The 27,457-nt window shown below is 33.8% G+C and overlaps 1 protein-coding gene and 1 long non-coding RNA gene across 2 annotated transcripts; both read right to left on the bottom strand.

Moving 5' to 3' along the window:
* Positions 1 to 1,922: 1,922 nt before the first annotated feature.
* On the bottom strand, positions 1,923 to 22,092 carry LOC130590900 (uncharacterized). The gene is made up of 3 exons (XR_008968767.1): positions 21,337 to 22,092; positions 3,389 to 3,459; positions 1,923 to 2,042 (listed from the first exon to the last, which is right to left on the bottom strand). It is a non-coding gene; the product is annotated as an uncharacterized LOC130590900 (long non-coding RNA).
* A 2,992-nt stretch (positions 22,093 to 25,084) lies between these two features.
* LOC125495840 (uncharacterized) lies at positions 25,085 to 26,880 on the bottom strand. Its single transcript, XM_048640656.2, has 2 exons — positions 26,821 to 26,880; positions 25,085 to 25,922 (listed from the first exon to the last, which is right to left on the bottom strand). The coding sequence occupies exon 2, from the start codon at positions 25,662 to 25,664 to the stop codon at positions 25,290 to 25,292; it is 375 nt and encodes a 124-aa protein (XP_048496613.2). The 5' UTR covers positions 25,665 to 25,922; positions 26,821 to 26,880; the 3' UTR covers positions 25,085 to 25,289.
* Positions 26,881 to 27,457: the final 577 nt, after the last annotated feature.

Genomic DNA, 27,457 nt, shown 5'->3' with positions numbered 1-27,457 from the left:
AGAGTAGAGGAATCATATTAACATATCTTGATAGCTAATTCTTTGTCCTAACTGAACCACAATTATAATTGGACCTTTTTCTCCATTAAAAAATGCATAAGCTGTAAATTTTAAAAACTGTAATTATATTTAAAAAAATTTATGTTTAAATATATAATGATTGACTATAAATATATATTGTTATCATAAAGTAGTGCATATCATTAAATCAAATCATATATAAAATAAATTTCTAAAACAAATAAGAGTACAAATTGACTTTATTCATAAGTTTCCATATTAAAAACACCTCTAGACTTGCAAGAAATTAACAAAGTATATTATCAATCGTCTTCTAAGACAAAGTACACTCTTATTAATCTCATACATGAAGAATGTGTAAGACAATTAAATTCAATATCCCATCAGACGTCTTCTAGTAATGCAAGCATCTTTTGTTTCTCCTCCATGTGAATCCTGTGAAAATTAATAGTAGTGTTTTTAAACCAAAAAAATAAAATATTTACTCATAAAAATGAATATAAAATATGTTTCTTTTTTCTAATAAAGGAAGTATCAAATTAAGATATAATACTTAAAAAGATAAGCACACTCTTCAGCCCAATCCACGCATGTCAAGTCAACGACGTCAAAAAAAGGATAAAGTGAATTCTGGATTGTCGATTTTGGCAGAAAAATATAAGCATCTCCTATATGTGAGCAAAGTTTAGTGCGTAAAATGTTCTTGTAGTTGACCTAAACCAAAAAATATGTTAGTGACAATGTATTATATGCCTAAACAATATAACATATATGAATTCAACTACATACACTTCTTATAGATAAATACGTACCTCATTAAGTTCATTTCGTAAATGATACTTTGATGTATGTAATATATATGCAATTTGGTTGTCACGCAATGTAAAATTCATTGTTCCACTCATGTCTTTTATCTGAATAGTTATGAATAGCCTATATGACCAAAGCAATCAAAAAAGTATAAAAATATTATTACAATGCATTAAGGTGAAAAGATTTAGAAGGCTAAATAAATGTATCCTTTATTTGGTGGTAGATTTCTATTGTGACACATATAACAAACACATTCTTGTCCAACAAAATATACTCTATTGCTGTAGAAGAAACATGAATCAATCCATTTGAATTGATCAATATTGATGTTGTTAACTCTCCCAATAATTCTACAAAAGTTTTCCTTCAATGAATACAACATAAAATAAACAGCCGTCCTAAACATAAAAAAATCAAATGCAATTTTAATTTGTTGATAGGTTAGCATGAAGATCTTTCATACCCTTTTGTACTCTAGAAATTCACGTATCCTCAACCGTTTTGCATTTGATATGAGCAACAATCTACTTAGTGGAAGGGAACTATTGTGTATCCTTCGAACCTTTTGTTGAACAAATTGATCATTGATGAACCTGTTAAATTGACAACATTACAAATACATATTTCGAGTTAGTACATAAGTGTTTGTAATTATTTCTTTTATAATAAATGTCTCACCATTTCCGTAATTTGCATGCACGCTTAATTCTAGGGTTGACCATCATTATTGTAGTACTTTGTGATTGAAAAAACAGACCTATAAAATCATGATATATTGTTCAATTAGAAAAATATAACCCACGTAGATCATATATCTCTTTAAAATAAAAGTGTGGATTAAAACATTTACCATTTTGACCATTGTTAATGATCAAACCTGTAACAGCCCTCCCTAGTTAGCAGCTTACTTATGACTAACTCTAATTAATTAAATGAATAAGCTACTAATTAGAGATGCTGTTTGTACAGATTCCTAACCCCCCTTGCCCTTGGAAGGTTAAGAACCTGCTATAATCTGAGCATAGTTTATGAAAATCCACTTAAAATACTTAATTATTACATCGTAGTCTAAGTAATTAAAAGTTGAGCCAAAAATATAAGTTACATCCCATAATTATTTATACAATAACATCACGCAGCAGCAAAACATATCACGAACTTTTCAAATAAAGTTTATCTTTGACCTTCAGCTTATTCCTGCAAAACAACTGAATCTGCCCCCACCAGGACAGGTTCAAAGGAACAAAACAGTCAGCTACGCTGGTACACAAGTCCCACTAGTTTCAAATATTAAGGTGGCGGCAATTAGACTTTAATATTTAAAACGTATCATAATCCAGAATCTCGATATTTCTTTGCTATAAAATATTATAATACTCCTCCTTCGTAATTAGATAGCATAATAGTATCATACATCATAACAAATAACTTTCAAAAACAATACTTATACTTTTCCAAAACTCACTTAAATATATCGATCAAAACTCAAAATACTTTCAATTAGGGAAGGAACAAAATGGAACTTTTGAGGGACGTCTCCCTACTTTTCTTTACTTCTGCTTGCAAGACTTTCTAGGTCATGACCCTATATAACGAGCAATACCCGCTCCGGAGCAATACCCGCTCTAATAACTTAAAGAGCAAACCCGCTCTAAATTATTGTTCATCACTGCCAATGCAGTTACTTCCCTTAAAAATAGTCTTTAACTTATAACTTAATTATATTCAAAACTTATTTTCCAATACTTATCAACAACTTAATAATCAACTTAGCTTAGTTATCAAAACAAGTTTCGAAAACACACTTGCTATGTCAAGTTCCGCTATATTTGGAATGATGACTTAACAACCATGAATCGAAAGGATGTGATAGTTAAACAAGGTGATTAAAGGATGGTTTAACAAGATATGAAAGTAGGTGAAAGGTTTATAAAGTACTCTTAACATAGAAGATTACTTCACACAAATAGAACAGGTCCATTTAGATGGTTCTCGGTTTGGTGCTATTAACAATGGTTCTAGGCGATGAATTAATAGGACTTCTTGAGTTTAGCCAAGGTTTAGGATTCTCACTTCATATATAGGTACATACAGTAGGGATTCATCAAGAGAAAACATCGAAAGGTTGAAACACAAAGGTTTACAAGTCCAAAAGTTGTTACGCGAATAGTTGAGTTTTTAGGTGTAGTTTTTTCTCAAAAGAGGTTAGATTTAATCTACGAAAAGATATGTTGCAAGTCATTAAGCAGCAATATAAGTGTATTTACAGTAGGTTATCATGTAAGGGTAACAACAAGGAAGCACTTAATACCATAAACAATCGAAATAGAAACACGGTTTAATCGGTTTTTAAGAGGAACTTGACATGCAATGGTTTTTGATTCGAAATCATCAATCATAAAGTATAATTAACATATTGAAATCACTTACTTATAACTCATTACCAATACAGTAAGTTCTCCACATAAAAACACATTCGTAGCTCAAAAATTTCCATAAACAAGTATTATGACAAAAATTGAGAAACTAAGCTTTAACGGTGGTTCTTGTGTACCTTAATTTGGTGTTTAGGAATTTAGCCCTTGCTTAGCAACTCGTACTACTCCTCCAGCAACTCTTTAAGACCTTAATAAACACATTCATCACCTTAAAGTTAATAATAAACCCAAAGAAATCAAATTTAAAACCAATATACCTCATGCATGCTGAAAATCAGCCATATCTTACCTTCCTTAGTTTTTCTTTGGCTTACAGTATGAAACCTCAAAACTAACGTTACCCAGTATGACACACCTTGAAGAATCTAGGGAAGTGTTGCATGTGAAAAATCAGAGCAAAGAACCAAGAGAACAAGCTGCCAAAAGCTTCTGCAGACGCCAGAAATGGCGAGAAAGGAAGAGAAGAAAGAATTGTTTTCTTGTGTTGTTTGTGAGATTATTTTGATGATACTGAATGAGAGCTTCCCTCTCATATATGAAGAATGGGTAAGGGCAAATTGTCATTTTCGGTTTAGTAATAGGGTAAAATCGTCCTTTCCTTGCTTATGCACTAATCAGATTTTTCTAAAGCTTCAACTTGGATTTTCTTCCTTAATTCCTACCTAATCCTTAATTATTCTTAGCAAATTCTCCAAAGTATACCACATATCTTAATGAAGGTATCTTAACCTAATCAACTCCTTAATCTTACTTCCTCGCCAATACCTCGATATCAACTACTAACACAAATCCTATAATTCAGAGGCAATATTCAATGTACCTATCATAATTCATAAATTACTTAATTATCACATAGCTCATGTTATTAGTTAACTAATAACACAAAATATCCACGTAGCAACAATTTCATATAACATTTATTTACACTTTTAAAATTCGGAGCTATCGATTATAATTACTTAATCGTCATTAACTTAATTAATTACGGATTATTGATTCTAATATTAGCTTAATAATTCAGGCTATTACACTCTACCACCCTTAAAGAAGTTTCGTCCCGAAACTTATAACATACCTTGGAACAACTGGGGGTATCGCTCTTGCATATCTCTTTCTTTTTCCCAGGTTGCTTCTTCTGTTCCGTGATTGGTCCATAATACCTTGACTAAAGGTATGGTTTGGTTTCGCATACTTTTTCTCGTTTATAGAATCTTTATAGGCCTCTCCTCATAACACAACGATTCATCTATTTGCAATGGTTCGTAGGATAGCACATGTGAAGGATCATGTATATATCTTCGTAGTTGCGAGACGTGAAAAACATTGTGCACCCTAGACAGTTCTATTGGTAAGGCTAATTCATATGCGACTTCACCGATTCTGCGCAAAATCTCAAATGGTCCTATGAATTTAGGACTCAATTTTCCTCGCAGTCCAAATCTTTTCACCCCTTTAGTGGGTGAAAACGGAGAAACACTTTATCTCTTTAAATTCCAGCTTCGTTCTCCTCAAATCAGCATATTTCTTTTGTCGATCTTGTGCGATTTTCATTTTCTCCCGTATTATCGAACCTGCTCCATTGTATCTTGAATCAACTCAGGTCCGACGGTATCCCTGGACTTAAGTCATCCCAACAAATAGGTGTTCGACATTTACGCCCATACAAAGCTTCATATGGAGCCATACCAATGCTAGATTGATAACTGTTATTAAGGAAAATTCTATTAATGCCAATTTTCCTCCCAGGAGCCTTTAAATTCCAATACACAGGCTCGTAACATATCTTCTAATATTTGGATTACTCGCTCCGTTTGCCCATCTGTTGCTGGATGGAATGCTGTGCTAAATTTCTGAGTCGACCCCAAAGCTTCTTGCAATTTCTCCCAGAAATGGACAGGAACCGGTATCTCGGTCAGAAATAATGGTGGTTGGATGCCATGCAATCGAACAATTTCTCTGATATATGCATCTGCTAGCTGTTTCTTGCTCCAAGTTACTCCCATGGGAATAAACCGAGCTGTCTTTGTCAATCTGTCCACTACCACCCATATAGAATCATTTCCCCTTCTTGATTTAGGTAATCTTGATACAAAGTCCATGGAGATCGAATCCCATTTCCATTCCGGTACTGGCAGTGGCTGCAGCAGTCCCGACATCTTCTTTCGCTCAAATTTTACCTTTTGACAAATTAAACACCTTGCCACGAACTGTGAGATGTCTCTCTTTAACCCTTTCCACCAGAAGTACTTCTTCACATCTTGAATCATTTTATCTCTGCCTGGATGAACTGAGTAAGCACTGCTATGTGCTTCCTTCAGAATTTTATTCTTCAATTCCCCATCATTAGGAATACACCATCTTCCATTTAAACGAATACTTCCATCCGCATATTCTTGGAAGTCCGTTATCTCATTCTTTTCTATCTTTAACTTCAACTCCTTGATGAAATCATCTTTATCCTGCTTTTCCCAATTTCTTCAAAGAGAGACGGTTTCATCATAATTGCATTTAATTCTCCTTGTAATTGACCTCTTGCAACCACTCGCAAATCTAATTGTACCAGCTCGTTATACAACTCCTCTGGCACTGATATCAATGCATTCACTTCCCGACGAGGTCTTCTACTTAGAGCATCTGCAACTTTATTTGCTTTTCCCGGATGATATTGAATATCTATATCATAATCTTTAAGTAATTCCAACCATCTCCGTTGCCTCATATTCATTTCCTTCTGGGTGAAGATATATTTTAAACTCTTATGATCAGTATAAACCTTGCAAGAGACTCCATATAAATAATGTCTCCACAATTTCAATGCAAAGACGACTGCTGCCAACTCCAATCATGCACAGGATAATTCTTTTCATGAATCTTCAATTGCCTGGAAGCGTAAGCTATAACCCGCTGGTTCTGCATTAACACACATCCTAATCCTTCCTGAGAGGCATCACTATAAACCTCAAATCCTTCTGTCCCAGAAGGTAGAGCTAAGACTGGAGCGCTAGTCAATCTTTCTTTTAACTCCCAAAAAGCTTTCTCACATTTCTCCGTCCACTGAAATCTTGTATTCTTCTTGATCAAATTTGTAATCGGTAAAGCTATTCGCGAAAAATTCTCCACAATCTTCTATAATATCCAGCAAGCCCAAGAAAACTTCTAACTTCCCCAACATTTGTAGGTGCAGGCCATTCTTTTACCGCTTTTTTTTTTCAGGGTCCACTGCTATACCTTCTTTGGTTACAACATGCCCTAAGAACATTACTTGATCCAACCAAAAATCACACTTACTCAGCTTTGCATAGAGTTTCTCTCTTCGCAATATTTCTAATACCTCCCTCAAATGTTCTTCATGCTCTTGGCGATCTTTAGAATACACCAATATATCATCAATGAAAATTACTACAAACCGATCGAGCAAAGGCTTAAAATCCTCTGCATTAATCCATAAAAGTGCTGGTGCATTTGTGAGTCCAAACGGCATCACCACGAACTCATAATGCCCATATCTAGTTCTGAATGCTGTTTTCGGTATATCTTCCTCCACGATGCGCATTTGATGATACCCCGACCTTAAATCGATCTTTGAGAATATTCCTGCCCCCTTCAACTGATCGAACAATCATCAATTCGGGTAATGGATATCTATCCGGATTGTGATTTTATTAATTTCCCGATAATCTATACACAATCTCATCGTACCATCCTTTTTCTTCACAAATAACACTGGTGCGCCCCATGGAGACACACTAGGTCGGATATAACCTTTCTGCAACAATTCTTCTAATTGCTTTTTCAATTCAGCCATTTCTGCAGGAGCCATCCTATAAGGAGCTCTAGATATCGGTGTCGCCCCCGGCACCAGATCAATATGAAAATCAACCACCCGATGCGGTGGTATCCCGGTAATCTCCTGGAATACATCCTGGAAATCTCTTACCACGGAATTTCTTCAATTCTCCTTTCCTCCTTTTTACCCCTTCTATTTGATTCACATACCCATACCTTCAGGTATTATCTCTGTATCATTCTTAATTATCACTTCACCTTTTTCCATCGGTTTACCATTTCTTCTTTATACACAATGTTATCTCCGCATGGAGACCTCAATCTGACGGCTCTAGCATAACATTCTATCACCCTCTATTTTTACTTAACCAATTCATCCCAAAATCACATCATAATAATCCAAATTAAAGGGTATCAGATCTACCCGCAATTCGGACCCTGCTATTCTAATTTCACAATTTCTAAATATCCATTTACAACATATCGACTCCCCATTTGGCATACTAAATATGCATATTTAAAGGTTGCACACATGGTCTACACGGCAGATTGCTAACAAACACATTTGAAACAAATGAATGGAAGCTCCAGAATCAAATAACACCTTAGCCATCGAGTTACATACAAGAAATCTCCCTGAAATTACATTACCTGGCAACTCCTGCAGCTCAGGAATCTCCTTCGCTTCTGTCTTAACAGCAAATAACTTCCCTGCTGCTTTCCCTTGATTGCCATGTTGAATCCCTTTTCCGCCCTCCTTGACTTGAACTTCCTTCTCCAGCTGCCAGCATCAACATATTCCCTGGTTTATTATTTCCTCCTATCCTTCCTGATTCCTTCCACAAAGGGCACTCACTAATTCGATGCCCAACATTTTTACATTTAAAACACACCATTTGCCCCGAACAATTTTTGCCATAATGATTCTTCCCACAACGATTGCACTTCCATTCTGTTCTACCTCCTCTGCCATTCCCAGCTAGCCCTCTGAACTGAGTTGGGGTTGTCATTTCTGTTTTTGCCTTCTTGAATCCCCCTTCTTTAAATTTCCTCCATTTCTTCTCTTTCTGAACTCCTCATCCTTCATCTCAATTCTCTCTTGTTCCAGAGCACGATCATACAACTCTTCAAAGTGGTATATGCCCCAATTCGTTTCTGATACTTTAAATTCAGACCCTCAAAGAATCGCATCATTTTCACCCTTTCATTACTCACGAAGTCAGGTGCAAATCGAGACAATTCAAGAAATTTTGCTGCATACTCCAATACAGACATGTTCGCTTGCTTCAGAAATAAAAATTCATTTTCCTTCATCCTCCGCAATGCCGGAGGAAAGAATTTATTCTTCATTTTCTCAACAAACTCTGTCCAAGTAACTTCTGATTTCTGAGCTATTCCCTTGGTGGTATTCCACCAAATGTCAGCTGGACCTTCCAAATAAAAAGTAGCCATCTTCACCTTCAAAGCTTCAGGGCAACTGACTACATCCAGCAATTTGCTCATATATGTAATCCAATCCTCGAACTTGACGGGATCAGATTCACCGTCATAGGTGCGTGGCTTATGAGCAGCCAACCACTTATAAAACTTTCCTTCATCGTCATTATTATTCTGATTTGTTTTTCCAGTATCTCCAAGAGTCGAGCATTCATCTCTTTCAGTTCTTGTATCTGCTTATCTTTATCATTCTCGACCTCTAGTGATTTGGATGCACCTTCTTGACTTGCCATTTCCTACATATTCAATTGCAATACTCAGTCAAATATTCATACACATTCTTTTCTTTTTACACTTACTTAATATAATGACTTCGCAAATCTACTTCATATATATATATTTCATGATAGCATTGCAACCTTGCTATTTATTTATATATGTTTTTGGATACAAACAAACTGATTCTTCCTTATTATTTAATTACACCTTTCATGCAACATACATACTAATCTTTAGATAAACTGAGCATTACATAAAGAAATAACATATTTCAGAAGTTCCCCTCCACTTTTCCTCCTTGGTACATTCCCTTGTTCAATCTAATTTATAAGGATCATAATAATAACCACTATCATCACTGCTAATTGACGGAGTCTCCGGAACATAGTCAGGCCCACAAATCTTACATCCTTCATCTTCCCCAAAAGTGGTACCAGATTGGTTTGAATTAGTAGTAGTACTTGACCCTTGCACTGTTGAGGTTCTTGAGGTAGAGTGACTCCTAGTCCCACTGGACGAACTCGATCCACCTCCAAACATTCCAGCCATCCGCTCTTCCTCTCTATGGGTAATACGATCATACATTTCCCTCCAATGTGGGTCATTTGGGTAAATTTGGCCCCGTCTCTACCGTTCCAGAGTAATATCCATCTCTTGCCTAACTTCCTCCACTGTGCTTTCCCAGCGTATCAAGCTCTTATCTATATTTTCCATAGTCACTCCGTACCCTTGGATTGCCCCTGTAGCCACATACATTCTTAACAAACTCCAATAAGTTCTACGGAAACTAGCCCACGGTTCACAGCTCGGTAAAGTCTTTATTATGGCGTATGCCTGTATCCCAGTCCGCCAATAATGGTTATTACTTGTCGCCCCATCAATCGTTCCATTCCCGAATGTATCCTAATACCTCATTTGCATGATCAACAGCATCATCCCACCACTTACCAACAGCGGTATAGGTGTCAGGTTCTCTTAAATAGGGTACCTCCTGGTTAACACTCTCGCTGGATGATCTTGAAGCCATCTACACAGAATTCTAATATTTATAAAATCATAACATACATATTGTATGCACATAAACTTGATACACATAAACACATATTCACATCATCACATAAAATTTTTATTATTTTATTCTATTATTATCATTATATATATATATATATATATATATATATATATATATATATATATATATATATATATATATATATATGTTTCGAAAATATAATTGCGAATATGTATATCATTATAAATTTCAAAATTCAAAATACTTAGTTTAATAAGTTTTCAAATCGTTTGCTCTGATACCAAGTGTAACAGCCCTCCCTAGTTAGCAGCTTACTTATGACTAACTCTAATTAATTAAATGAATAAGCTACTAATTAGAGATGCTATTAGTACAGATTCCTAACCCCCTTGCCCTTGGAAGGTAAAGAACCTGTATCAATCTGAGCATAGTTTATGAAAATCCACTTAAAATACTTAATTATTACATCGTAGTCTAAGTAATTAAAAGTTGAGCCCAAAAATATAAGTTACATCCCATAATTAGTTTATACAATAACATCACGCAGCAGCAAAACATATCACGAACTTTTCAAATAAAGTTTATCTTTGACCTTCAGCTTATTCCTGCAAAACAACTGAATCTGCCCCCACCAGGACAGGTTCAAAGGAACAAAACAGTCAGCTACGCTGGTACACAAGTCCCACTAGTTTTCAAATATTAAGGTGGCGGAAATTAGACTTTAATATTTAAAAAGTATCATAATCCACGAATATCGATATTTCTTTGCTATAAAATATTATAATACTCCTCCTTCGTAATTAGATAGCATAATAGTAATCATACATCATAACAAATAACTTTCAAAAACAATACTTATACCTTTTCAAAACTCCCTTAAATATATCGATCCAAAACTCAAAATACTTTCAATTAGGGAAGGAACATAAATGGAACTTTTGAGGGACGTCTCCCTACTTTTCTTTACTTCTGCTTGCAAGACTTTCTAGGTCATGACCCTATATAACAGAGCAATACCCGCTCCGGAGCAATACCCGCTCTAATAACTCAAAGAGCAAACCCGCTCTACAATTATTGTTCATCACTGCCAATGCAGTTACTTCCCTTAAAAATAGTCTTTAACTTATAACTTAATTATATCTAAAAACTTATTTTCCAATACTCTATCAAACAACTTAATAATCAACTTAGCTTAGTTATCAAAATAAGTTTCGAAAACACACTTGCTATGTCAAGTTCCGCTATATTTGGAATGATGACTTAACAACCATGAATCGAAAGGATGTGATAGTTAAACAAGGTGATTAAAGGATGGTTTAACAAGATATGACAGTAGGTGAAAGGTTTATAAAGTACTCTTAACATAAGGAAGATTACTTCACACAAATAGAACATAGGTCCATTTAGATGGTTCTCGGTTTGGTGTTATTAACAATGGTTCTAGGCGATGAATTAATAGGACTTCTTGAGTTTAGCCAAGGTTTAGGATTCTCACTTCATATATAGGTACATACAGTAGGGATTCATCAAGAGAAACACATCGAAAGGGTTGAAAGCACAAAGGTTTACAAGTCCAAAAGTTGTTACGCGAATAGTTGAGTTTTTAGGTGTAGTTTTCTTCTCAAAAGAGGTTAGATTTAATCTACGAAAAAGATATGTTGCAAGGTCATTAAGCAGCAATATAAGTGTATTTACAGTAGGTTATCATGTAAGGGTAACAACAACGGAAGCACTTAATACCATAACTGTAACGCCCCGACTTAACTTATCCTTATTAAGTCAACTAATCAAGTTTAGCAGCGGAAAACCTTAACTTAGTCGGCGCGTTACCGCCGTACTTTCCACTGAGGGAAAATACAAGGCAACATTTAACATTATTAACTTACATGGACATTTCTTAGATTTGTCACTCTTTACAAAAACACTTTAATAATAACTTAATTATTCTCTAGAAGTTTCGGCAGAATCTCCTTTGTAAATTGGTCTACCCATAATGGGAAAAATGCTTGAGAGACCTGTTACAAATAAAACATTCCCAAATCCTTAACTCAACGCTTCTGCGGAGTACAGCTAAAGTGAAACAGGAGCAATATTGCTCACTAGAATAAAACTAGCTCATTTATTAATATCTAATACAAAGTGGAACGTCCTCGCCTCGAAAGAAACATAAAATCAACATAGTTGAACTCTTAGCATGTAACTGCTTCTACCTTGGAAGGAGTGCTCCATAACTTCAACCTGAAACCATTGTAACACTGCCACCCACCAAAGTGACAGGCCACAGTAGTGACAAAACAAAACATTTGACACATATCAGCACAACGCTGAGTACAAACCCATAAAACATTCTTAACACATGCTTTGGTGTCTACGACTCTCATGTAATCATCATTATGTTCACATCGTTCATAACCATATTACAACCACATAGCAACATTAACATCGATGCATAACTTAATCTATCTTTATTCTATCATCCATCCATCTTTTGATTGTTACAAGTTCAACACTATAACCAAGCTTAGCATGGAAGAATCACATAACTATCTTTAATCCTTTCTATAGTATTTAGCACATTTCCTTATGACTTTCATCTATCGACTTCTTATCAGGAATTTAAGATAACATGACAGTGTTCTACAACTTTGTTGCTTTAGTCTTTTGCTAGTAACTCATAACATCACATATAACTTACTACAATCAATACCATACCTCATATTGTAGCTTAATTATGTCCAAATTTATATAACATGCGATAGCATGTGTTTGACATAAAGAAGGGTATCATAAACCATACATTGTATTGATAATTGTTCGGAAATACTACTAGAAAACGTCGTCATTGAATAGTCTGCTGACAAGGAACATTTGCATGATCATAGTTCATTGGCAAGTACAGGTTTTGGACATAACATTAACATTCTTATATGACCATTTTGGTCCGTTTCATTCGTATATCACATAATTCCTCCACCTGTAACTTACCCATTTGCCAGTTCAGTTCATAATGCCAAGCCAGCAGAACCATCCAATTTTACAAACTTTCATATATTCATATTCCCGAACAACACCCATAAATCATAATAGATTCATAACTCATATAACCATACTTCATAAACATGCTTATCCATAACATTCATAAGCATTCATCGAGTCATAGCATCACATAGTCATAACATTACAAAGTCATATTCACACATTCGAACTCATCATTCCATAACATATACGGGCATGTATAATTGCTAGACATGAAGGTTACACATAACATATACCATTCTTAAACATATACTTTGAGAATCACTCATGGTGTCATTGATCGAAATCATTATATGCATAAATCATCACATAACTTTCACTTCATACATCATTAACATCGTGCATGAAATCATAACACATAATAGCATTCATAATCACATTTTCATAACATCAGAGTCATCATACTTTATAGTATCATAACATATAAGAAGCATCTCAACAATTCATATTATATCATAAGCTTTATCCTTATCTTTCCATCTTATTTATTTACATTGGTAACTTGGCAAGTATCACATATAACATATAGGGACGTCTCCCTAAAAACATACAGAAAGGCGGCCACAACTTAGGTGACACTTTCGGTGCCCACATTTTATCAGAAAGGCGGCCACAACATAGGTGACACTTTCGGTGCCCACATTTTATCAGAAAGGCGGCCACAACAGGTGACACTTTCGGTGCCCACATTTTATCTGAAAGGCGGCCACAACATAGGTGACACTTTCGGTGCCCACATACTTGCCAAGAACCATCTTTCACTTTACTTTATCATGTTTTTGTTCCTTTTTCATATCATAATTATATTACATCATTGTAATCATAATCATGAAACATCATTAAGATCATAGCATTATCATTCTCATGTTTTCATAAACATCAAATCATTTCATTTCATCGAAAATCATCATATTCATAAAACATTTCATATCATATCATAGTTACATTACGTCATCATAATCATAATCAGGAAAAGTAGTCAGAATCGGGAAAAAGTAATCACAGTTGTATTTTCATAACATTGTGATCATCATACACCACATAGCCTCAAATCATTTGATAAACATCATTCACATATCAACTATTTCATATCAGAGTCATACATCCTATACTTTCAGTTCGTTTCAGAAAGATCATAACACAGACTTTTGCATAATTCGGGAATTTATAAGGACGCCTCATAACTTTATATGTTTTTCAGAATCATAGCAAAAGCATAACAAAGGCATAAATATCTATACTTCATATTAGTTAAGAGTCATTCATACTTTCAAATTATTTTAGAAGTAAAAGGTATACTTTGCATCTTCAAAATACATGAACATTCATCATAGTAAACATTTCATATGCGTCATTCATAAGAATAAGAGTCACCCTTTCACACGTTTCGTTCACTTATAAAGTGCAAGACATATTTATTCCATAATCATTCATATCCATATAATAAGCTTAAATAGTTCGCATGGTCGACTATCGTCTTTAAACGTAATTCAGACTCTAAATAATCTTCATATTAGCCCAATGATGCACATAGCTTTCCAACTTACTAAATATAGTGATAACCTGACATAGTTAATAAATCCACCTTAAGTTTAACATAATGCCATCAACATTGATTAATGAAAACTATTTAACATAAACCATTTACAATCATTTCCTGTAGTAAAATATTTAGTTTAGCATAACTTACTCATAAGAATAAAGCACCCAATTTAAAAGAATTTGACCAAGTATCTTAAATTCTTCATTGAACTAATTAAATCAAATTAGTCTTTCATTAGCCCAATAAGTCAAAGAATAAAATCAACTAGGTAGTTTAATTGGACAAATCAGTTTAGTTTAACTCTAATAGCCCAACAATTAACTAGGTGGCTCATTTAACATTATAATAATCAGATTTAGGCCCACATACTATACATGCAACAATGGAATAGAGTTGGTTTAATTAATGTAAACCAGATTATAAGTCCAACATTTTGTTTAACTTAATAAATTAAACTAACATAGCCTAACAAAACACTAAATCAGCTTTAATTTAACTCCATTAGCCCAATAATTAAAAGTAACATCACTAACATTATGAGAAAATCATATTTGAACCCACTAATACACATGCAACAATAGAATTGAGTTGCAAATCAGATTCTAGGCCCATAACCTAAGCATTTAACAATGTAAATATTGGGCTTGTATTAACATTTGAAATCAGATTTTTAAAAGGAAATGAAAGGAGGGAAGAGGGATATAGTACCTCTGCTCACTTGGAGCAGGGACGAAACAGAGGCAAGGGAGCTCGGAGCTCCGGCGAACTGAACGGCGGATCTAGTTAACTCCAGCGTGCAGCGTAGCGACGGCAGGGGAGTTCGGCGGCGGCGGTCTTCGGAGTTTCGGCAGCAGCGAACCAAGGTGAGAGAAAACACAAGGGGGGGGGGGTTGCGTCGCGGTGGAGCTGCAATGGTGCAGCGCATATGGGCGGCACTCCGGTGTTGCGCTGGTGGTCGGCGACTGTTGCGTCGCGCGAGATGGCGGCAGACGTGGTGGTGTTGGTGTGGGACCCGAACAGAGGAGAGAGAGAGGAGAAGAACTTGTGAATTTTTGTGGGTTTAGTTTCCTGATTTTCAAAGCTTAGTTCTTCTATGAATTTATAGACAAATTTTGGAGACAAGAAATGAAGGTGGTAGAGGATGAATGGTGGTTCACCATAGGAGAGCTTAGAGTAGGGAACAAAGAGGGAAGTAGGGGAGGTGGTGGTCGGTTGTGTGTTGGTTTGGAGAAGCTGAACATAGCTTTCTTCATTCCCTTTTCATTCTTATTTTCTTTGAATGTCAAAATAAAATGTCAAACTAGGATCTTTTTACTAGTGTTAGATTAGTTTGGACTTCAAAATATCAATTCAAAATCATATAGTAAAAATGTAGGATTTTCTCATTAAATTCATAAACTATATTATAAAATCGTTCATCATAAAATTCACTTCTGCAATAATTAAAGTAAATATATTTATTTTAAAATAATCGTAACCATCATTATTTTAAAAAATTAGAATGTAATAATAACTAATTAGTAATTAATGAAACGACATTAAGGTTCGGGGTATTACATCCTCACCCCCTTAGAAAAAGTTTCGTCCTCGAAACTTGCAATTAGTTGGTCGATAAGACAACTAACTAAATTCATTTAAACAAAACCAAGATCTCAAGCTTTCATGGCTTTGTGAGATATTCAGCCTCCATTCCGCCATCATCTTTTGTATCTCTGCTTCAACTCGACTCGCGAAATCGAGGAGCAAAGAAAACAAAAGGGCAAACTTGTTGGCAATGAATTCCAACTAACTCATTTGATGAGACCTCGTTTGAAATTCTTTTGGTTTTTCAAATGATATAAGTTTTATAAGATACATACTTTGAATAATAGCATATCATAAACAAAAATGCATGATACTACTACGTACACATTAAGAGGTAACTAACACAGAAAATCACAAGCACCACATCTTTACATAAACAGATTCACATTGCACACGCAAAAGCGCAAACGCTCAAAGGGCTTGGTTCATATACACCTAACTTTTTAGCCAATCCATTAAACCTACTTAAAACCTTTACGCTACGATATGGAGATCATAGCGTACCTGAATCTAACCTCAGCTCTGATACCAAGTCTGTAACGCCCTGACTTAACTTATCCTTATTAAGTCAACTAATCAAGTTTAGCAGCGGAAAACCTTAACTTAGTCGGCGCGTTACCGCCGTACTTTCCACTAAGGGAAAATACAAGGCAACATTTAACATTATTAATCTTACATGGACATTTCTTAGATTTGTCACTCTTTCAAAAACACTTTAATAATAGCTTAATTATTCTCTAGAAGTTTCGGCAGAATCTCCTTTGTAAATTGGTCTACCCATAATGGGAAAAATGCTTGAGAGACCTGTTACATATAAAACATTCCCAAATCCTTAACTCAACGCTTCTGCGGAGTACAGCTAAAGTGAAACAGGACCAATATTGCTCATCCAGCACTAGAATAAAACTAGCTCATTTATTAATATCTAATACAAAGTGGAACGTCCTCGCCTCGAAAGAAACATAAAATCAACATAGTTGAACTCTTAGCATGTAACTGCTTCTACCTTGGAAGGAGTGCTCCATAACTTCAACCTGAAACCATTGTAACACTGCCACCCACCAAAATGACAGGCCACAGTAGTGACAAAACAAAACATTTCACACATATCAGCACGACGCTGAGTACTAACCCATAAAACATTCTTAACACATGCTTTGGTGTCTACGACTCTCATGTAATCATCATTATGTTCACATCGTTCATAACCATATTACAACCACATAGCAACATTAACATCGATGCATAACTTAATCTATCTTTATTCTATCATCCATCCATCTTTTGATTGTTACAACTTCAACACTATAACCAAGCTTAGCATGGAAGAATCACATAACTATCTTTAATCCTTTCTATAGTATTTAGCACATTTCCTTATGACTTTCATCTATCGACTTCTTATCAGGAATTTAAGATAACATGACAGTGTTCTACAACTTTGTTGCTTTAGTCTTTTGCTAGTAACTCATAACATCACATATAACTTACTACAATCAATACCATACCTCATATTGTAGCTTAATTATGTCCAAATTTATATAACATGCGATAGCATGTGTTTGACATAAAGAAGGGTATCATAAACCATACATTGTATTGATAATTGTTCGAAAATACTACTAGAAAACGTCATCATTGAATAGTCTGCTGACAAGGAACATTTGCATGATCATAGTTCATTGGCAAGTACAGGTTTTGGACATAACATTAACATTCTTATATGACCATTTTGGTCCGTTTCATTCGTATATCACATAATTCCTCCACCTGTAACTTACCCATTTGCCAGTTCAGTTCATAATGCCAAGCCAGCAGAACCATCCAATTTTACAAACTTGCATATATTCATATTCCCGAACAACACCCATAAATCATAATAGATTCATAACTCATATAACCATACTTCATAAACATGCTTATCCATAACATTCATAAGCATTCATCGAGTCATAGCATCACATAGTCATAACATTACAAAGTCATATTCACACATTCGAACTCATCATTCCATAACATATACGGGCATGTATAATTGCTAGACATGAAGGTTACACATAACATATACCATTCTTAAACATATATTTTGAGAATCACTCATGGTATCATTGATCGAAATCATTATATGCATAAATCATCACATAACTTTCACTTCATACATCATTAACATCGTGCATGAAATCATAACACATAATAGCATTCATAATGACATTTTCATAACATCAGAGTCATCATACTTTATAGTATCATAACATATAAGAACATCTCAACAATTCATATTATATCATAAGCTTTATCCTTATCTTTCCATCTTATTTATTTACATTGGTAACTTGGCAAGTATCACATATAACATATAGGGACGTCTCCCTAAAAACATACAGAAAGGCGGCCACAACTTAGGTGACACTTTCGGTGCCCACATTTTATCAGAAAGGCGGCCACAGCATAGGTGACACTTTCGGTGCCCACATTTTATCAGAAAGGCGGCCACAACATAGGTGACACTTTCGGTGCCCACATTTTATCAGAAAGGCGGCCACAACATAGGTGACACTTTCGGTGCCCACATACTTGCCAAGAACCATCTTTCACTTTACTTTATCATGTTTTTGTTCCTTTTTCATATCATAATTATATTACATCATTGTAATCATAATCATGAAACATCATTAAGATCATAGCATTATCATTCTCATGTTTTCATAAACATCAAAGTCATTTCATTTCATCGAAAATCATCATATTCATAAAACATTTCATATCATATCATAGTTACATTACGTCATCATAATCATAATCAGGAAAAGTAGTCAGAATCGGGAAAAAGTAATCACAGTTGTATTTTCATAACATTGTGATCATCATACACCATATAGCCTCAAATCATTTGATAAACATCATTCACATATCAACTATTTCATATCAGAGTCATACATCCTATACTTTCATTTCGTTTCAGAAAGATCATAACACAGACTTTTGCATAATTTGGGAATTTATAAGGACACCTCATAACTTTATATGTTTTTCAGAATCATAGCAAAAGCATAACAAAGGCATAAATATCTATACTTCATATTAGTTAAGAGTCATTCATACTTTCAAATTATTTTAGAAGTAAAAGGTATACTTTGCATCTTCAAAATACATGAACATTCATCATAGTAAACATTTCATATGCGTCATTCATAAGAACAAGAGTCACCCTTTCACACGTTTCGTTCACTTATAAAATGCAAGACATATTTATTCCATAATCATTCATATCCATATAATAAGCTTAAATAGTTCGCATGGTCGACTATCGTCTTTAAACGTAATTCGGACTCTAAATAATCTTCATATTAGCCCAATGATGCACATAGCTTTCCAACTTACTAAATATAGTGATAACCTGACATAGTTAATAAATCCACCTTAAGTTTAACATAATGCCATCAACATTGATTAATGAAAACTATTTAACATAAACCATTTACAATCATTTCATGTAGTAAAATATTTAGTTTAGCATAACTTACTCATAAGAATAAAGCACCCAATTTAAAAGAATTTGACCAAGTATCTTAAATTCTTAATTGAACTAATTAAATCAAATTAGTCTTTCATTAGCCCAATAAGTCAAAGAATAAAATCAACTAGGTAGTTTAATTGGACAAATCAGTTTAGTTTAACTCTAATAGCCCAACAATTAACTAGGTGGCTCATTTAACATTATAATAATCAGATTTAGGCCCACATACTATACATGCAACAATGGAATAGAGTTGGTTTAATTAATGTAAACCAGATTATAAGTCCAACATTTTGTTTAACTTAATAAATTAAACTAACATAGCCTAACAAAACACTAAATCAGCTTTAATTTAACTCCATTAGCCCAATAATTAAAAGTAACATCACTAACATTATGAGAAAATCATATTTGAACCCACTAATACACATGCAACAATAGAATTGAGTTGCAAATCAGATTCTAGGCCCATAACCTAAGCATTTAACAATGTAAATATTGGGCTTGCATTAACATTTGAAATCAGATTTTCAAAAGGAAATGAAAGGAGGGAAGAGGGATATAGTACCTCTACTCACTTGGAGCAGGGACGAAACAGAGGCAAGGGAGCTCGGAGCTCCGGCGAACTGAACGGCGGATCTAGTTAACTCCGGCGTGCAGCGTAGCGACGGCAGGGGAGTTCGGCGGCGGCGGTCTTCGGAGTTTCGGCAGCAGCGAACCAAGGTGAGAGAAAACACAAGGGGGGGGGGGTTTGCGTCGCGGTGGAGCTGCAGTGGTGCAGCGCATATGGGCGGCACTCCGGTGTTGCGCTGGTGGTCGGCGATTGTTGCGTCGCGAGAGATGGCGGCAGACGTGGTGGTGTTGGTGTGGGACCCGAACAGAGGAGAGAGAGAGGAGAAGAACTTTTGAATTTTTGTGGGTTTAGTTTCCTGATTTTCAAAGCTTAGTTCTTCTATGAATTTATAGACAAATTTTGGAGACAAGAAATGAAGGTGGTAGAGGATGAATGGTGGTTCACCATAGGAGAGCTTAGAGTAGGGAACAAAGAGGGAAGTAGGGGGAGGTGGTGGTCGGTTGTGTGTTGGTTTGGAGAAGCTGAACATAGCTTTCTTCATTCCCATTTCATTCTTATTTTCTTTGAATGTCAAAATAAATGTCAAACTAGGATCTTTTTACTAGTGTTAGATTAGTTTGGACTTCAAAATATCAATTCAAAATCATATAGTAAAAATGTAGGATTTTCTTATTAAATTCATAAACTATATTATAAAATCGTTCATCATAAAATAAATCACTTCTGCAATAATTAAAGTAAATATATTTATTTTACAAAATAATCGTAACCATCATTATTTTAAAAAAATTAGAATGTAATTACGCTAATAGACATAATTAGTAATTAATGAAACGACATTAAGGTTCGGGGTATTACAATAACACAATCGAAATAGAAACACGGTTTAATCGGTTTTTAAGAGGAACTTGACATGCAATGGTTTTTGATTCGAAATCATCAATCATAAAGTATAATTAACATATTGAAATCACTTACTTATAACTCATTACCAATACAGTAAGTTCTCCACATAAAAACACATTCGTAGCTCAAAAATTTCCATAAACAAGTATTATGACAAAAATGGAGAAACTAAGCTTTAACTGTGGTTCTTGTGTACCTTAATTTGGTGTTTAGGAATTTAGCACTTGCTTAGCAACTCGTACTAATCCTCCAGCAACTCTTTAAGACCTTATTAAACACATTCATCACCTTAAAGTTAATAATAAACCCAAAGAAATCAATTTTAAAACCAATATACCTCATGCATGCTGAAAATCAGCCATATCTTACCTTCCTTAGTTTTTCTTTGGCTTACAGTATTGAAACCTCAAAACTAACGTTTACCCAGTAAGAACAACACCTTGGAGAATCTAGGGAAGTGCTTGCATGTGAGAAATCAGAGCAAAGAATCCAAGAGAACAAGCTGCTAAAAGCTTCCTGCCCAGACGCCAGATATGGCGAGAAAGAGAGAGAAGAAAGAAAGTTGTTTTCTTGTGGTTGTTTGTGAGATTATTTTGATGATACTGAATGAGGAGCTTCCCCTCTCCTATATGAAGAATGGGTAAGGGCAAACTTGTCATTTTCGGTTTAGTAATAGGGTTAAAATCGTCCTTTCCCTTGCTTATGCACTAATCAGATTTTTCTAGGGCTTCAACTTGGATTTTCTTCCTTAATTCCTACCTAATCCTTAATTATTCTTAGCCAAATTCCTCCAAAGTATACCACATATCTTAATGAAGGTATCTTAACCTAATCAACTCCTTAATCTTATTTCCTCGGCCAATACCTCGATATCAACTACTAACACAAATCCTATAATTCAGAGGCAATATTCCATGTACCTATCATAATTCATAAATTACTTAATTATCACATAGCTCATGTTATTAGTTAACTAATAACACAAAATATCCACGTAGCAACAATTTCATATAACATTTATTTACACTTCTAAAATTTGGAGCGTATCGATTATAATTACTTAATCGTCATTAACTTAATTAATTACGGATTATTGATTCTAATATTAGCTTAATAATTCAGGCTATTACAAAACCTCTTGCGAAAAGTGTGATGTGTTGTGAGACAATATTCCAACTATTGTTTTGTACAGTTCCATGAATGAAATTTCTCAAAAGGCACAATATAGTTGCATTTAACTAATCATATTAAGAAAATAAGTAAATTAGAACCAAAAGGATAATATATATGGTATCATGGCCAACATATAAAAGGTGATGACAAAAAAACTTTAAATTTACCTTTTATCTATAATGATAATATGTTGCTTATTGATGTTCTGAGTAGTATCTAATTTCACGGCACCTAAATATATAACTATTGCTAATACACCTACAAAAACAATAGGTTGAATATTCAAGTTGTTTGATTTTAAAAACCTAATATATATTGTATTGGACCATGTCAATAAATACCTATTTCAATGTTGTTAGATGCTTGAAGATTTTGGAGTTTGCCTAGCTTTGTGAATTTGATAGTTGAATCCATAGTCAACGTGTATCTTATTAAGTAATGAAATGATTTATGTATTGTATTGTAGTCACCGTTAAAAATATTGATATCAGTATTATATGGGACCCATAATCGATTGTGTTTTTTTTTTAGAATAATATTCAAAAAATCAATTTGTTAATTAAGGGCCTGTTCTCCCCAGCTTATTTTCGGTTCAGTTCATCTTTCATCAGTTCAGTTCAGTTCAGTTCAGTTCAGTTCAGTTTAGTTCAGTTCAGCTCCATTCTTTTATAACCATTTTGTTAAATATTATTATTATGTTGGTATAATTTATTTTACTAATTACTCTTCTTCTTCTTCTTCTTATTATTATTATTATTATTATTATTATTATTATTATTATTATTATTATTATTATTATTATTATTATTATTATTATTATTATTATTTAAATATATATCATTTCTATTAAGTATTATTATTATTATTATTATTATTATTATTATATATCATTACTATTAAGTATTATTATTATTATTATTATTATTATTGTTATTATTATTATTATTATTATTATTATTATTATTATTATTATTATTGTTGTTGTTGTTGTTGTTGTTGTTGTTGTTGTTGTTGTTGTTGTTGTTGTTGTTGTTGTTGTTGTTGTTGTTGTTGTTGTTGTTGTTGTTTCTATATATTATTTTGTTTATTATAGCTTTACTCATTCTTATTACTATTATTATTAGGAGGAACATGGTTTAGGTCAAAGCACAAGTAAACCCACTTTTTTTATCCCATAAACCAATCAAATCGCGTCAAGACGGTTTATGATGTAATTTTCGCAGTCCAACCCAATCATTATTTTTATTATTAAATATTTTTTTATTATTAAATCTAATTATTATAATAGTAATATTAATTTACTTCTTAGATATTATTGTTATTATATATCATCATCAAGTATTAATATATTAATACAAATAATATAAAATAATAATTATTAATTATCATTATTATCATTAATTATTATTATTATTAATTTATGATTATTAATACTATTTATTTATAACCATCATTTAAAAATATCCAAAATACTATTATTATTATTCATTATTATTACTTATCATTATAATTATTATTTAATATTCATATTGTTATTGTTTAAAATATTATTTATATATCTATTACATTCAATTTAATTTAATTTAATTCAATTCAATTCAAAACAATTCAGTTCAGTTCAGCTCCAATAAGTTCAGTTCAGTTCAATTCAGCTCCAATAAGTTCAGTTCAGTTCAGTTCAATTCAGCTGTTTTATGCCGAAGAGAACAAGCCCTAAGAGATATAAAAACTGATTTGTTAATAGCTTTGCTTTTGCTTTCGGAATTTGCATAGTTTTTTGGAATCAATTTTATGAAATATAAAATTGCAATATTTCGTAACATTATATTGATTCTTTTTCTTTTTGTTCAATTATTAATATTAATATGGACGTATACTGTCTGCTTTGATTGCTAACGAATTTCCAAAATACACCTAAATTGATACGATGTTATCTACTCAATTTGGCAACATTTGATATAATCCTTCAATTAAGTATGTGAAGGTCCATTAAAAAAGAATTTCCCTAAGCATCTTCCTATCATATTGCTTGAAACTTGGCACCAAATAAGTAGATTATTATTCCTCTCATATCAACATTCTTAATTATGTACGTGTTGATACAATGATATTTATTGCTTGAATTAAGAAAATATGTGATGCCACCTGTCATTGATTTGAGAGAATGCCACATGTTCAATTACTGCAATGTTTCAATTCTTTGGCGTGCATTGTGAGGCCTTGTTTCACTGCTGATTGCCACGTTGGATGATTTTTTCTTGCTTTAATATTATATATATGATTAAAAAGACAAAAGCATGCAATATTTGACGTTGGAATTTTGTTACAAATAGGAGCTCTAGCTTGACGGTAAAAATTAATTACGACATTTTAACTATGAATTTAAAGGTTCCAAACTTAAATCTCTTGACATTTTTCAAAGAACGTCTTCGTTAGAGCTAAAGTGGTGCCATGTCAACATTCGAGAAGGAGCAACAACATGCAATGCCCGGCCCTAATTCTTGCCCAATAAATTACAATCACAAAGTCTTATTCTTGGATGTAAGCGACTAAGGGGTCGTTTGGTTCAAACTAAGGAATGGAAAGGGAATGGAATGGGATGCAAGGATGGAATGGAATGGGAAGGTGTTACCTTGAACACTTGTTTGTTTTCATGTAGGAATGGAATCATTGTCCTAATGACTCCCTTACTTTTTGTTTGGTTCAACTTATTAGTAGAATTGATTTTTGATGATATTACTCTTATTTGTATAATCGACATAAAAATATTTTTATATATATAAATTGTATAAAAACACATTAAATTTTGAAAGTTTCTAGAAAATTCAAAATTTTATAAAAAATTCAAAAAAAAATACACTAATTTTGTTATAAATATTATATTAAATTTAAAATATTCTAAAAAAATGTTATTTTAGTGCCTAAAATTTTATATGAAACAATGTAGCAACATAGATATTCACTTCCAAACAAATAAGATAACTTCAAATATACTTCTTACATAAAAAAAACCAAGTTCTATTTCATCAACTAGCAACTTCTTCCGATAATTATATCCAAAAAGTGTGCATATATTTTTAAGATAAACATGACAAAAGTTTGAAAACTAAACGTTAACAACCAAATTGATCAAAAGCATACAAGGGAGACTACTTCTTAAGAAGATCCAACACATATTGTTTCTTCATACTAGGAGGAGCTTGAAGGAAGATCCGAAGCTTTGGTTCTTCTCCAATCAGAATAGTAGCAGCTTGAAGAGCCTCGGAAGGAGATAAACCTTCTAACTTCATCACCTCCTCTAAGACATTGTTGCTCTTATCATCTTTAAGTTGCTCCCTTTCTTCGGCTTTTGACCAAGCATACGCCATTGTAGCAAGATTTGAGCTCATATGACCAAATATTTTTCCGAAATTGCTCGAAACATTAAGAAGGGCAGCAGACAAATTCTGTGTTTCATCCTTTCTTCTCTCCTTTGGTATCTTCTCCTTTCCCTTGAGATTCTTCAGCACCTTTGCTTTCTTCATGGAAGGTTCAAGACCCTCACTAGTTGTCTCATAGCTGGTTTTTTCCCCTTTACTATGGTGGAATCAGCATCATCGTCATCGTCATCATCACTATCAAGTGTCACTCTCTCACTAGTTGTCTCTGCTTCCATTTTTTTTGATTGCACCAACATATGACTCCGCCACATCTCCAGTAGCTCGATCTTTCCCATAAATTTCAGCAAGTGTCTCGAAGTGTGGAAATGGCACCCCATAAAGCCCTTTGGCTTTCTTGTGAGTCTACAACATGAAAAGTCATGTTAAGTCCTTTTCAGCAACAAGGAACTATAGACATGACTAATTAACTCCAAAGGATGTAAACAGAGGTATTTACAGCAAATATTATGCATACTGTCATCTACAAATCTATAGACATGACCTCAAATATTATGCATTTTCAAGCCCCCACACAAACTTCTTATGAAGGTGGAACTGCCAGGGAAACAACCACCCTTCAAATGGAATGAGAGCATGTAAAGTAGTGCACAACATTTTCTGAAGGGTGGAACAAAATGCAAAAAGTACTCAACTCTAGTAACATTTTAGAAATTAAAATCTCTGGCAATTATAGTTCATACGATTTTCTAGATCTGACAATATCCAGGAAATTGCAGGCTTAACCACTGACTGTTATTTGCAAAGTACCAAATTGCACAAGAAAACTCGATGCAATTCTCAGTGCATGCACATAATCTAAGCTTCACTTTCCCCATAATTTCATTAAAATATGCAAAATGGAACCATCACATTATATCCAAATAGAACATAAAGAAAACAGAATGTAGGTGGAACTGCCAGATATGAGTTCAAGTTATGAACCAGAGAGAGAACGAAAAGAAAACAGAATGTAGAAGAGAGTAGAAAAGAACAGAAGAGAGAGATAATTCACAATAATGAGAGAATAAGATAGAGAAGAGAGATCTTTCATTGATTAATTTCTTTGATGAATCAGCTAGAGTTAATAACATAATCCAGTAACTAAACCTCCTGTCATTGAATTGTACAGGTCCCCAGTTATAGTAATGACAGCTCTGATCACTGAAATTCTACTGTTTTTATCTCAAATTCTACTGTTTTTATCTCAAAAAAAATAAGTAATTTGACACACCATAATAAAGAAGTGGAGAGTGATGTTTACCTTAGTCCAAGTATCAAAAACAGTTTTATCAGTTTAGAGCATCTTTCTTTCATCGTCCCACGCGAATCCACTAATGGTTAACATCTCAGCTAAAGCGGTGTATTTGTCTGACCAATATTTTAGCCTTGACTTAATATGAGGTTCCGCTCTCAGGCCACAAGAAGGCATCTTATAATAAAGCATTTCCTCCAACTTGTTCATGTAACTGCTTTTAAACCCATTTTCGCTCTTCCATTTGGGGTCGATAGCCAACTCATGCAAAGCCTTTATTAGCACTTCATCCTCTTTTGGAGTCCAATAACGCTTGTTTTTTCCCCTTCCCCGGCTACCTCCCTCTTGGCTTACTTGACTTGTTGCATCCCCTTCCATCCTATGAAGTATTATATATTATAGCTATGCAAATTAGCAGAACTAGCAGTAGAACAATATTAACAAAAGAAGCAGAACAATGCTATTAAACAACAATATCTTAATGGTGTAGCCAAGAAAGAAAGTAATACACCAATATGCTCATTCTTAATATTCCATCCTTAAGTTGTTCTTCCTGCATGTACTGATCCAAAAGTTATCCTCCATGTACTTAGTAATTTATATATTACTCTAAAGTCTTTACTGCATCAGATAGGTAAAATAATAA

The sequence above is a fragment of the Beta vulgaris genome, chromosome 3, assembly GCF_026745355.1.
Source record: "Beta vulgaris subsp. vulgaris cultivar EL10 chromosome 3, EL10.2, whole genome shotgun sequence".
NCBI classification, from domain to species: domain Eukaryota; kingdom Viridiplantae; phylum Streptophyta; class Magnoliopsida; order Caryophyllales; family Amaranthaceae; genus Beta; species Beta vulgaris.
This window is presented reverse-complemented; position numbering and strand designations above follow the sequence as displayed.